Here is a 14,538-nt window from a genome sequence, read left to right on the forward strand (position 1 = left end):
GCATTATGCTCTGCTGCAAACCAAGTAGCTTTCAACTTCAGTCCTCACTAGGCATTTTACACAAATCAATGCAGTAAACACATTACTGTCCTGAAATTTCTGAGGCGACATTCTGTCATTCCACTTCTAGCCCCATCTGTGGGACCTTGGGTAAGCATTGCAGCTCTGCTAGCCTTCTCCAGTGTCAAGAAAAAAATACAAAGACAACTTCCTTTCTATCTCAGTTGTCCTGAGTCTCAAATTAGAGTATTCAGAGCAGTTTACAGGGGATCATCCTGGTAGCTCAGTCCAGCCCCCCAAACACTGGAAGTGGAGGTGAGGGGTACTAGGGGGTTATCGACTACTCCCCACCCCCCAATAAAGTTAGGTAGAGTTACAGCTTATTAAAAGACCTGGGATCTGTTTTGAACCCTTGAGACCCCTGAGTCACCATGTCGGAAGCAAATGTGCCCACATTCCCTGTGACTAGATCAGGCTAGTGCGCAGCACGTGATGGGTCACAGCTAAGATGGCAGCCTTAGTTCAAACCAGTGGCCAGTGTCATCTAATGTCAGAAGTACAAACACGAGCTGTATGAATTGACTTGCTGGTGTATTCAAACGCTGAGGTGACGAACCAAGGCAACAGTCAGGATCAAACCTGTAATTCAGGAACGGCATTCCCGGGTCGGGAGGCCTGTCCTTGGGCAAGTCCCTGAAAAGGTTTTGTAGAGGCTGGACAGCAGCACTTGGATTCTCCAGGGTCTGTGCAGGGCCAGGCAGAGCCCTTCACTCAGGGGGCTCTGGGAGGCTGGTGCTTCGGCTCACGCTGCAGCCAGGAGCTTTGGGAGTACCTGCTGGTTTCCGGCTCGAGGCAGGAGCTGGACTTACTCGCGTGTCAGCCGCCAGCAAAGAAACAGCAGGCTCTGCTCCCCGACACCATGCCGGTTAACCGCACAGAGGACACCCCTATTTCCAATCCGACGTGGGAGACCCCAGACCCCTCCCCAGGCCTCTGCACCCAGACTGTCACCTTTACTGAAGAGACAGAAAGAGCAGAGTGGGGCTCCTTTTACTACTCCTTTAAGGTAAGTTTTCTGTGCTTCACTACAAATGCTGATTTTTCAGTCTTGAGCCAGATAACGAGTCTGTCAGAGATGGTCGATATTATGAAGGGCTGTTACTTTTTTTAAAAATTGAAAATACTTAAAACGAACCTGCAACCCCCCTGATGAGCTAAAGCATGGATCTATGTTGTAGTTTCTCTCCAGTACAGCTTTCTCTCTCCTGTTGCTGCTGAAAATATGTGAATCATGAAAGGCATTTGAGAGGGGAATTTAAAAAAATTTTTGTTATTTTAAAAATTGCTATTTATTGAGGTTCTGTGGTTTGCAATGTGATTAATGATGACTTGTCATGTACAGAATTCTAACACCACAGCTATCACCAGTGAATTGCCTCAGAGGTGATTTTTTTTAAATGTTGCTCTTTCCCTTACATGAAAGCACTTTTACTTAATCCTATAGCAGTGCTTAAAATGTTTTCTTGTAGAAGGAAGAGTGGTAGCATTTTTTTTTTTGCACAAATATTGGCAGTGTAAAGAGCCCACACACTTCAAACCGAGGCAGATGAAGGAAACATGTCACACTGGCTCATGGAGGAAGGTCCCCTTGTCTGTTCAGCACCACCATTGCACATCAGAAGTGGCAATTTTGACAGCAGCTGATACTGTTACAGTTTGCAACAAGTTGCTTCCTGGTGTTCATTTATTAATGGCTGAGTTAGAATCTAATGAGTTTTACCTTCTGAATATCTGAGGGTCACATTGAGGAAATAATCTTTCTTGAGCTCATAGTATTTTCCATGTGTAAAAAATGGGGACTGCTAATACCATTCCCCACTGCACAACAAATATTAACAGAAACCAGGCAGATATCCCAAAAAAAAGTTTCCTCTCTTTTGCATGGGAATGCTGCGAACCAAGGTTATTTTGCATGATACCTGATGGTACATTCAGTTGTTAAAAGACTCCCCCCCACCGCAAAAAAAAAAAAAAAATCCAGCTTACTTAAAAAAAAAATCCTCTGGGAGCTGTTTAGGTGCTTTGGTTTTTCCAAAGTTGAGTCACATCAGTGTAAAACCCTCTTCTCTAGTCCAGCTTTGCTTTATGGGATACATCGAGAATAAAATTTTCAGGAGGGAGACATTGCAAGAAGTGCCACTAAGCCTCCTTCAGGACTAGAAGACAATGTATAGCAGAGCAGAGCAGACCGATCACAGAGACCGGTGCCTAAATCATTTCCTAGTGCAGGGACACACAAGCCCCACTGGTTGGCTCCTCTACAACAGGAGCAAAGAAACTGAAATCAAAGTTTGTGGCTGTGTACTACTGGCTTAATAACCCCCTCAGTGAAGCCAGTTTCCAAGGTATCTTGGAGAAACAGGTTATGTGTTCCCAGAAAGCACGAAACTCCTCACACCTGAGCGAGCTCTGCAAACTCTTTGATATTTATAGAACATGACAGCTACCAGAATGAAAAGAGACTGGCCATTGCAAAGGGGATAATAGTTCGCAATAAGGCAGTTGTTCTGAGACTGGGCAGTAATCGTTTTCAGCTGAAATCTCATTTGCCATTTTTGAATACAAGTCCTGGGGGATGTTTTGAATATTTGAACAAGCAAGTATCTGCTCATTCTCTCCTAGCATTTATGGTCTTTCCTGGCAGGATCATCGTGAGGCATTAAAGAAAATCACTTCAATTTTTAAAATCTTATCCCTGTTTCTATATTTGCATCAAACAACTGGACAAGGAGAAAAGCCATTAGAAATTGTGGTCAGGCAGGAGTTAGAAATGCTGCTTTTTTTTTGGAACAATACATTTAGGACTAAAGATGGTGATTTTTAACTATAAGGTAGGTAGTCAGAGGTATATTTGTGGAAACCTAGTTTAAATTTCTCAGAGTAGCTTATTCCAAAGTCCCAGTGGAGTACAGGCAGTTTGATACAATGTCGATACAGCAAAAGTGTTGATGCAAACCCTTGTACATTGTATTTCTTTTTGTCCAAATAGTTCTGGAGAAAAAAATTAGAAATATGCTCCCTTACTCTCTCCCAAACTGATCCTTTTAATTCCATTGCCTTTACCAAGAGCAGTAAAAATAACATAAAAATAAAATTGGTCACAGCAGTAAAAGTAGCAAAACTCACAGCAGCAGCAATAGCCATATATCTTACTTGCTGTGGGCTTTCTGGTGCCAGGGATTTTGCAAAATGACCTCTATAAAGTACCTCATTGAGTTCTCACAACCATGGTGTATCACTCCATCTGGAAATGCCTTCCACTTTGATTTGTGATTACCTAAATTTTACACATTCTTTCAGTCTCCTCTGGCATTGATTCGACCAAGAAACCCTCACCTCAACTCATATCTTCAAGTTCCAGTCGTGTTCTGAAGTGTAGCTCTCTCCTCATCACTCACCCCAACTCTTGTCATTAGCTACTATTGTGTCAGGCAAAGGTGTACCTTTTCAAGTGAGAGTAAATGAATGTCTTATGTTTGTTTCATGTTGTCTCCAAGATATAGCCACTCGCTGAACAGTCAATAGATGCTGTGTAAATGGAGTGTGATGCTGGGATTCTGTTATTTGCCTATGTCCTGACAGACTGGGCAACCGGAAGCTTGCTTTTACAATGCCAGGTGGCAGTCGCTCCACAGAGAAGCCGATCTAATCCCAACCATTTTTATGCCTGGAGCCCCATCTCGGTAGGCACATTCAATTCAACCTTAGTTCATTTCTGAGCCAAAATGACCAACGCATGTTAGAGATTCCAGTAATTAGGGTATGGAATTAAGGTGGTGTAATGGGCTAGTGCCTGGTTTATCCCTTTGGTACCTGGTCTCTCAATGCTACAACTCTGCCTCGCCACAGTTGTCCTTATTGGCCCATATACAGCCTCTAACCTAGTTTCCTCCCCTGCACGCTAGTTACCTCAAGATTTCCAAAGCTCTATTGGCATCAGAATACAAGGTATCTCAGATTCTACCAAATAGCTCTTTCTTTACATTTTCAGTCTTTCTTGTTTTCCCGTCTTTACTCCTAAGTTTTGTGCCTTTCCCCTATACTTCACACTTTCAACAGCACCTTAGGGATATAAGAAGAGAGTTCAGAAATGAGATTACTCCACAACTGGAAACCCAAACTCATGGGTTTCTGGGTGTCCTATGCCAACTTTCCTAGTTCAGGTTTTGGTTTTCTTTACAATCACCAATTTCTCATACTTCTGAGGGTCCCTCCGGAGGTCATTGAAGAATAATATGAACCTCAAATACATGCCAGTTTTTAAAGGAGAAAGTGAACAGGATTCCCAAGTGTTAACCTATCCAAACTAAAGCCAAGGATGAAGCTGTCCGTATACAAGACTTTAATGTTGCCAGTGAATGAGCTATCAGTGTTCCCTGAATCTCTGACTCTAAGTGATGAGAAAACTAATTCAAAGTAACTGGTAAATCTGTCTGAATTACTAAATTATCTAAACTATAAAGGAATAAAAGCACACTCACTTTTATTGCTCCTAGGCGAGGTGAGTAACATAAACCAAGGCTGCTAAATATTACTTAATCATGATCTTTACCTGCTTCTTCTTCAGTGGGTAGTTTTAAGTGGTAGATGATCAGTCAATTATTGCTTTTTTCTGTAATTGGTTTCTTGTAAGAACTTGACAGTGATTGAACTGTTTGTGCCTTCTATGTTGCTGATAATTTACTTAACATATGCTTTATTCATGCAACAAAAGCAATTTCTGTTCAACCTCACGCAGGCTTTAGCCAAAGCCCAATTTAAGAAGCTTAAGTATGCTGTGCTCACTTTTATTATACTTAGGTTGACAATTTGCATCTTAGAACTCTACTCAGAACTGGCATTTTTCCTCTCAGTGACTGTCACTTTAACCATTTTCTGTCCACTGTCTTGTTTCTCTGGGTTTGTCTTCTTGTCCGTAACACCCCTTTGAACTCATTTATCTCCCTTTCCTTTGTGGGTCCCAGGACACTATCTCTGATGGCCTTCCTGGAATGCAATATTTCTCGGTCCCTGAACTTTCTGCTGCCTTACAACAAGGGGCCTTGCTCTTACCTCACACTTTTTATTCTTTCTAGTTAGTTTCACTCAGTCTATTCAATGAACTCTCCATGAGGAAACCAATCCCAGATGCTCTCAGTTAAATAATCATTAAAGGCTCACAATTCCTGCACATTTCTCTGTACAAACCCAGTACGTTTCTCACTGCTCTGGGTCAGTTGTCTGTCCACTTCACTCCCTGCTGTTGAGAATGACACAGATGTTGCTGGTGTCTGTGCCAGGATGTCATGCCATTCTCAAACTACGTAGTCAGGGTGGGAAACAAGCTTGAGTAAATTTCTCTTCAAGTAAATTTCTCTTCCCATCACTAATACATCTGATGGCAGGAAACTTAATCTTCATTAGCCCACACTAAAATAAGTCATTGCAATTTTTAAGCTTATGAAGTGTTTCTCACTTGCTGACTATGGGAAGTTTTTTTCTGCTAGCTTCACATGAGCATGATGAGGAGGAGATGAGACCCCAACCAGAATCCAGGAAGCTGGGAAAGTTGTCATCAGCTGAGATTTAGTTGGCCTTCAGGGTGGGATTGTCCTATTCTGAACCCATGTGTGCATCCCTGGATGAACCGCACCTGCTGTTGCATCCCTTAGTCACACATCCTTTGGATATACTGAGACTCATTAGTTCACATCTCCCTCTTTCTCCCTTCCATCCTCCACGTATGTTTGTATCTTCACTGTAAATGTAAAGCTTCACTCTCTCCACTCAATCTTAAGTTACAAAAACACTGAATTTATTTTGGTCCACCAAACTATTATAACCATTCAACTCACACTTCTTGCTCACTGAGGAGCTGTCATTCTCTGGTTCCTGCACAAAAGGAAATTCAGTCTCCATCCAGTCTGTGATTCCCAAATATTAAGGACTAACCCTTCTCTTTTATTTGTGCAGAACTTTAGGGGTGAAAATCAATGCCTTTACTGCGGGTTCTAATTTTTCTCCCACTCTTTAGTGCTATAATATCCAATCCCAACTTCCTATCCTAGTTTGGGAAAGTGACCATGGCCACACTGTATGCTTCCAAACATTCTTCCATCCTCTCTGTGCTGAAAGCCCAAAAGACAAATCCTCTTGCCAAGGAATAAACCATTTTTATCCAAGCTATTTATGACATCTTCCATGAGGTTTCTCGAAAGTCAGACATTTATTTGTTTCTCTGCATTGATAGAGTAAAAATTGTACCCTAAGGGGTAGAACTCTCCAGCTGCCTGGTCTGGGAGAAGGCTTCATCAAGAAATTGGGAAGAAGAATGTCCATTAATCTTTCAGAATGTCACCTTGTCAGCCTTTAAGTATTTTCTGTTGATGTAGTAGGTAAGAATGTTCCTAGTTATGTACTTGAATGAGAAAAATCGTAACTTAATTTTTCTGTATTCAGATTTATTGTCTCTCTACATTTCAGTCCCTCTGATTGCAGACAGAGATGACTAATCATTCCCAGGTGAACTCAGGTCATCAGATATTCATAATTTTAGTGAGGGATAGGCTCTAATGTGAGCAACATGGTAGGGTTGAGTGCCAGGGCACCACTATCTGATGTGTGACTTATAGCATTTCTCTTCTGTCTCTATACTGACATCTTCACCAACTGATTATAATTGTTCTTTACAGGATTTTTGTGTAAGCTAAGTGATCAAATGCTTGTGAAAAAGTGGGAAGAGTGAATGGTCTGGAGCAAAAGGTTTTGTAATGTTAGTTACAATATCCCCCAAAATGACTTATTTTACTCAAAGCTATTCACTGAGAAGTAAGGGGCCACTATTATCTGCGTGGAAGAATCTGAAGATTCTAAGTGATCATTGTGATTAAAACTCTGTAGAACTATATATTAGGCTAAAACTTTCACCTGAGTAAGTTTAAATATCTTTGTGTCTTTATTAAAGATTCATGAGTTGAGCAATAACATATGTAGCCAGTAGAGAGCAGTTGTGCGGAACCATCCAACAAGGAAAAGTCAGACATCAGCTAGGCTGTCCTCTGTCACTTTCCTCTGGGGAATGAAAGAGGGTACTCAGGTAGATTGCCTTGTTAGTGCTGACTAAGAAATTCCAGATTCCCCAATAAAGAGGCAGTATCCCTGGGAGAAGCTGAAATTGCAATTTGGTTAGTCCCTCTATGTTAATGTGGATCCATAGCACAAGTGACCTCATTTGGGGACTATTGTGTCTTTTTAAAGCAGTTCCCAAGCAGCCATGGTAAAATGAGATTTTCTTTTAATTAGATCATGAAAAAATGTAGCATAAGACTTTTAAGGAAGAATCCATTTTTTATTTTATTGTCCTGATAGAACATCTAATTTTTATCTAGGCAAACTTAATGGCCCACTACATGAAGGGCTATTTATAAGAAATTACCTATAGGAAATTACCCCTTACCCAGAGAAAGAAAGAATGGATCTTTGCTATTGTAAAAGAGCTCTCTGACTCATAAGGTAGAAAAATCATCCAAGGTCAAGACAAAGTCATTAAGAAATAATCAGGACTTTCATTTCTCCTATAAACTATATTGATGGATCATTTCATCTGTCTGCATTTTAAAAGCATAATTTCACATGATCTAAATTAAACCTTCCATTAGATCTAGGAGAGTTGAAAATAACATTGTTTTTGTTTTAATCAGATGTGATTATAAGGCCTAGAAAAGCTTGAAGGTATGAACTGTCCCCAAATGAGTAAAATAAGACAAGATAAGAAAAAGAGGAATAAAGAAAAGTTAGAAGGAAAGAAGAAAAGGAGTAAGAAAAGAAGAGGGAAAGATAAAGGAAAGAAAAATAAATGATTCTACTGATGACTTTCGTCAAGAATAAAGAATGCATTAAAACAAACTAAACCAAAATCTTACTGGTTTAGCATGGCAAAGATTTACTATTTTCCTCTCACATCACATTGCAAGGAGGTCAACTTGTGCCTTTTAGAAGTTGTTTCCAAGGGAAATAGAAGAACTGCTCTTATCTGCTTTGGTCTGAAGTTATATGTGATTTCAATTAGTTTCATTGGCAAGAACCCTTTAGCAGATGGGCTTGGAAATGGAACTACACAGATAACAGGTAAATAAGTACAGTGAAATATATTCAACATGCTTTCTAATCAGGGAAATGCAAAAAATAAAGTCATAGTCAACTCCACCACACATTTGTTAGAATGGCTAAATGTACTGATAATATCAAGGACTGACAAAGATATGACACAACTAGAAAAAATCTCTTATGTTGCTGATGAGAATGTAAAAGAACAATGTAAATGTGCTAAGAAAAACTTTTGCCATTTTCTTATAAACATTAATGCCATACAGTCCAGAATAATCTATCCTGGTTATTTGCTCAAGAAGTAAGGAGGGGGAAGTAGGTCCACAGAGAAGTTTATCTTTGACTATGAATACTGGCTTCATTTTAAATTAAGAATAACTGGAAAGAATATACCTTAGCTAAAGAATAAAAGAGACTTAGCACATCTCTATCATATAATATTATTTAACAATAAAGGTATAATAATCAAATGAAGTAACTTACAAATATATACAACAATATGGGTATATTTTAAATGCATAATGCTACATGAGGAAAATCAAACTAAAAATGCTACATACAAACTGATTTCACTGACATGACATTATTGGAATTTCTAATGACATGACATTCTAAGTACCTGACATGACATGATATAGCATTTCTAAGAACAGAAAAACCAACCTGTGAATGGGATGAGAACCTCACCACTAAGGAGGATGATGAAACCATTTTTGAATGATTGAACATTCTATATCTTGTTGTTTATGCTTATATTTTTTCAAACTCACAGAACTACATATTAAAAAGATGGACTATTCTCGGTGTAAATTATACTTAATAAAGTGTTTATTATTCATAGATTTACATCATGCATTTAATTTTCAGCAAAAAATGTTTCATTTAAAAGTCATCAATCCAGGCTGGAGAGATGGCTCAAAGGACAAAAGTACGTGACTTGCATACAGGAGGCCCAAGTTCAATCCCCTGGCCCTGCAGGACTCCCCAAGCACTGGCAGTGTGGTCCCTGCCCTGACAAAGTCTTAGCCATAAAACCCCAAGTATCACTGTTGGACATGTATAGCTGAACTCCTCAAAAGAACTGAGTAAGTTAAGTTTTAGAAAATTTGGGGGCCAAAGTGATAGTACAAGAATTGGGCACTTCCCTTGCACATGGCCAACCAGAGTTCAATCTTAGCATCCCACATGGCCCCCAAGCGCCACCACGAGTAATCCTAAGCACAGAGTCACAGTAAGTCCTATGCACTGCTGGATGGGACCCCCCAAAAAAACAAACAAAAAGTACAGAATTAAAAACTAATCAACCTTCCCAAACCAGATAAAAATAAAAGGACAAAGATCTCACTTTAAATGGGTCTCTGCTCAAACATCTTTTACTTACCAAATGTAATGTTATATTCATGTGCATTTGTAATATATTTTATAGTTTCTAGAAACTGTTCATACTTACAGGAATTTCAATGCTGTGTATCTATGTTCAGATTAGAGAGTTTTGAAGAAGGAATGAACCCAATGTAAATTTAGCACCGTATTAAGTGCAAATATTGTCAAAAGACTTGGGAACAGCACTCTAAGAATGCTTCTCATGAGAATCTCTATTCATTCAACTTTACAAGTAGCATCAGGCATTAGTCATATAGAATGAATTTTTATGATTGGTATAGAATGGAATAATAATGATGCTACCAAATTTTGGGAAAAAATCAACAGTGTTGAAGTGTCAGAGGTGCTTAAATATCATTGCATCACTGTATCAATGTCATTCCGTTGTTCATTGATTTACTCGAGTGGGCACCAGTAACATCTCTATTCCTCTCAGCTCTGAGAATTTACCAGCCTCTCCTTACTCGTTTTTTCCCAACAATTGGAGGCTCTTTCAGGGTCAGGGGAATGAGACCTATTGTTACTGTTTTGGGCATATCAAATACGCCAAGGGTAGCTTGCCAGGCTCTGCCCATGCGGGTGGGATACTCATGGTAGCTTGCCGGGCGATCTCCAAGAGCTATGTATATACTGTCATCCTGTTGATCATCGATTTGCTCGAACAGGCCCAGTAATGTCTCCATTCATCCTAGCTCTGAGATTTTAGCAGCCTCTCTTTACTCGTCCTTCCCAATGGTGCTGCATTAGAGGTTCTTCAGGGTCAGGGGAATGAGACCCATCATTGTTACTGTATTTGGCATATGAATTTGGCTTAAATATAAGGGCTTATGTGTTCATGAACAGGTCCTAAGTGGATTCTATAGATGACAATTCTCTTTGATTTGGTTAATAGTAATTCTCAAGACCAGACTCCCCCACCTGTGTCTTCACTCACTTTCCCAGACGTTTTACTCACTGTTTTAGGTTCACTTGAAATAAAAAGCTACACAGTTAAGGAAACTTAAATGGAAGAGATCTAGAAAAAAAATGTTCATGTAAAAAGAGAAAATATGTTCATACTTTTCACACATTTTCTTCTTTGTGCCTTGAAGTCAAATGTGTAGAGCCCGCAACCCTAAGCAGGCCTAAGCAAGTCCTCATCTAACCAAGGATAGTATGTATCGACCTCCAGATTTCTAATTGTATGAAGAAAAATTTCTTGTTTAAAACACTGATATGTGAGCTCTTTTACCTATAGCTAAACACTTTCCCAATGGATGCAAATGTCAAGTGCAAAATTAGATGGTTAGAGCAGTGTTTCTCAACCAGAACGCTGTATGAGGGGGCCCCCAGGATATTCTAAAGGGGGCAAAGATGAAAACTAAATATAACGGGACTGAAGCATGAAACTGGGAGCCAAGCAGAATGAGGGGGAGGCTCAAGGAGAAAAGAAGACGGAAGGGGGCCTTGTAAAAGGCAGAGCAGCACTGCTTCGGAGGACAAACATTCTCATCAACAGGAAGTGGGGTTTCTTTCACAGCACATCCCAAACAACACTGGTTGTTTCCAGTCTTTCTGGTGCATGCCATTCACACCTTCTTACTGTGGGAGATGATATCTCTTTGCTATTTTGAATTGCATTCCCCTGGACAAAATATAATGAACATTTTCTCAAGTGACAATTAGCAGACCGTATGTTCTCTTCAGGGAGATGTCTGTTTATCTCCTTTCCCCATTTTTTTTAACATTTTGATGGGACTATTTTTTGGTAGCTGTGGACTTTCATGAGTGTTTTATATATTTATATATATGTATATGTATACATATATATGGTGTGTGAGAGAAAAGTATATATGTATATATACACATATGTTTGTATATGTATATGTATGTGTATACATATGCATATATGTGTATATCTCTCACATATTGGCTCTCATGCAAATAAAATCAAAGAAGACTATTTCATTTTGAAGTGTGAAAAAACATTAAGTAACTAGGAAAAAGTTAGCAAAGGAGGTAAAAGACTTATACATTGAAAACTCTAAGGCATTTTTAAAAGAAATGGAAGAGGGCATCAGAAAATGAGAAAATATTCCATGTTCATGGATTGGAAAAAGTAAACTTTATACAAATGACCGTTCTACTCAATGCATTATACAAATTCAATGCAATGCCTATCAAAATACCAATGGCATAGATCAAGGACTTAGAACACACACTACTGAAATCTGTAAGCCATCATAACACTCCCCTCGTTGCTAAAACCAATTTCAAAAGCATTTTTTTCAATAAGCACTTTTTATTCTCCCTAAAACATAAAAGATTTACATATTTTTCTGTCAGTTTAAAGCAGCCAAGTAGCTTTTCCCACTCTGGAGAAGTCCATGTTCTCTCTTGAACACTTATCTCTCTCACTTCTTTCCCCTCACATTGAAATAAATTTCAATAAAACTACTTTGCTTCACTAAAAATAAAATAAAATGAAATAAAAAATAAAATACCCAAGTAAAGTGTGAGCTGGAGGCATGGTTTCTAGACACTGCATTTTTTAAATTTAGTTAGTCAATTGGTGTTGGAGCGATAACACAGTGGGTAGGGTGTTTGCCATGCATGCTGCCGACCCAGGTTCAATTCCTTCGCCCCTCTCGGAGAGCCCGGCAAGCTACCGAGAGTATCCCACCCACACAGCAGAACCTGGCAAGCTACCTGTGGTGTATTTGATATGCCAAGAACAGTAACAAGTCTCACAATGGAGATTTTACTGGTGCCCGCTTGAGCCAATCGATGAGCAATGGGACGACAGTGATACGGTGATATAGTTAGTTAATTAGTTTGGGATCCATACTCTGCAGTGCTAAGGGGTTAATCCTGGCTCAGGAATCACTCCTGGCAGGGGATTATATGGAATTCCAGGATCCAATGGCAGGTACCGAGTGTCCTATCAGTTGATTATAGTTCCAGGTCCTGCATTTCTTCTCATGCTGAGCAGCCATCTGTGTATCCAGAGCTGCTTTGACTGCAATTGTGGGATTAGAGCAATGATGAGAACTTTCCCTGCAGGTGGGTTAAAAGGAGGGAAGAAACCAATTCTCAGGAGGATGGTGAGGTTTTGGGGAAGGGAAGAAGGTAGTCAGGGGGTGTGCTGCTCTCTAATCTCTGCTGAGGGTTTCTTATACCTAACCAGGCAGGGGGTTAGGTAGGGGCAGGACTAACGTTTTTCCTTTCAGCACTAAGGCTGACAGATGCTCCTCCATGCAGTCACTTCATTTACCGATTTTTCCTTTTCCCACTTCCCTCACACCTACACTATTCGCTGTCCTCTACCTTCTATCTTCTGCGCTCACTCTACCCACCCATATTCTCTACTTTCCACCCTCTCACACAATCCCCAAACCACAGCTGAAGGTTGTTGACATCAAAAAAAAGAATGGGTCATTTAAACAATGAGCAGAGTTTATTTTGAAACCAAGGAGTCCCTTCCAACCACCACCACCAAAAAAAAAAAAAAAAGCAGGGCACCACAGAGAGAGTTCTCCTGGTAGGGCGCTTGTCTTGCAACTGTTCTACTAGAATTCAATCCCTGGTGGCACCACACATGGTTCCCTGAGCTCATCAGGAGTTTTCCTTTAGTTTAGAGTTAGAGTCAGGACTAAACCCAAATCAGAAAAGCAACCAAACAAAGTAGGTAGACAAAAGACCATCAACAAGAGACACCTTCATCAAGTAGCCTTCGTCAAGTGTCCTTTCTTGATTCCCGACTTGAATCTCCTTATGTAACCTCTGAAGGACTACCCATCCAGTTTCACCAGAGGTGGAAAGAGTGGGAAACAAGAAGCAAGTTGGAGACTTTAGCTTGATTTGGATACACATGGTCCCCCAGGGCTCCTGACTTCATTAAATAAAGTTCACAAAATAAATAAAGCAGAAATTTAACTAGAATGCCTTCCCCTTTAGCTCTATTCTTGGAAAATCAGAGTTATTCTGCAGCTAGGAGTGAGTAATTAAACAATTATACCCTTAACACAGTTTAGAAAAACTCAGATAAAGTTCTCCCTGCACACTTTCCAGGTCATCACTCCACAAATCATTTCCTGCCTCTTTCCTCTGCCTGCACCCATACCGGCGATGCACAGGGGCCACTCCTCGCTCTGCACTCAGGAATTACCCCTGTTGGTGCTCAGGGGACCATATGGGATGCTGGGAATCGAACCCGGCCTGGCCACGTGCAAGGCAAACACCCTACCCGTTGTGCTATCACTTCAGTCCCGCAAATTTTATTTTTAAAAAATAATTGTAGGAGCTGGAGCTACAGTACAGTGGGTAGATCATTTGTCTTGTCTTTGGCTGACCCTAGTTCAATCTCAGGCATCTCATATGGTCCCTTGAAGACTGCCAAGAATAGTTCCTGAGTGCATAGATAGGAGTAACCCCAAAAGACTGCAGGGTATGCCCCTTCCCTCCCTACCCCACCACCCAAAATTATAGCCTTTAGCCCTTCACACTCTTTCTTTCATCTGAAAACTTTGTTCCTCAATGAGCTGATTCCAAGTACTAACATAAAAACCATTCTGAGTTAAAAGGATTCCTGGTAGTCTCTCCTCACACACAAATGCAAATGACCTTAACCTTCAATGATTATTTGCATTTTTAGAGGGCTTTTCTTAGTATAAATTAACTTGACTCTCCACCCAATCCAATTCCTGAGCTGGAAAGGAAAGCCTTTTGGATTGCTGGAGTATGTTGAAGAAACCACAGGGTTTCCCCTCAATTTCTCTTCAAACTCATGAATTCTCTTTGCCTTCCTTCTTGGCTGTGCTAGATCTGTGGTTCACATAGGCCTGCAGTGTTCCTGGCTCAGCATCAAACAAAAGATCTCTTTGCAGTGCTGAGAGCGTCATTCACAAACATATTGAACCAAAGTATTTGCTCAAGGACCATTACTTGCACATCATAATCCAATTTTTTTCAAAAACAAAGAATATTGTTGTTGCCCAAATGCAAGTTTCCTGACTTCCATCTAGTATTGTA

General features: G+C 40.1%; 1 protein-coding gene across 2 annotated transcripts in view; it reads left to right on the forward strand.

The window, feature by feature from the left end:
- Positions 1-848: 848 nt before the first annotated feature.
- The window catches only part of NPSR1 (neuropeptide S receptor 1), a 267,077-nt gene continuing 253,387 nt past the window's right edge, over positions 849-14,538 (forward strand). For both annotated transcript variants that reach the window (XM_004606883.2, XM_012932358.2), the window contains exon 1: positions 849-1,066. In XM_004606883.2, the coding sequence (XP_004606940.2) occupies positions 920-1,066 (147 nt within the window). In that variant the 5' untranslated portion in view covers positions 849-919. The remainder of the gene's footprint in view (positions 1,067-14,538) is intronic.

Source organism: Sorex araneus, chromosome 1 (genome assembly GCF_027595985.1).
Source record: "Sorex araneus isolate mSorAra2 chromosome 1, mSorAra2.pri, whole genome shotgun sequence".
In the NCBI taxonomy this organism is placed as follows: Eukaryota; Metazoa; Chordata; class Mammalia; order Eulipotyphla; family Soricidae; genus Sorex; species Sorex araneus.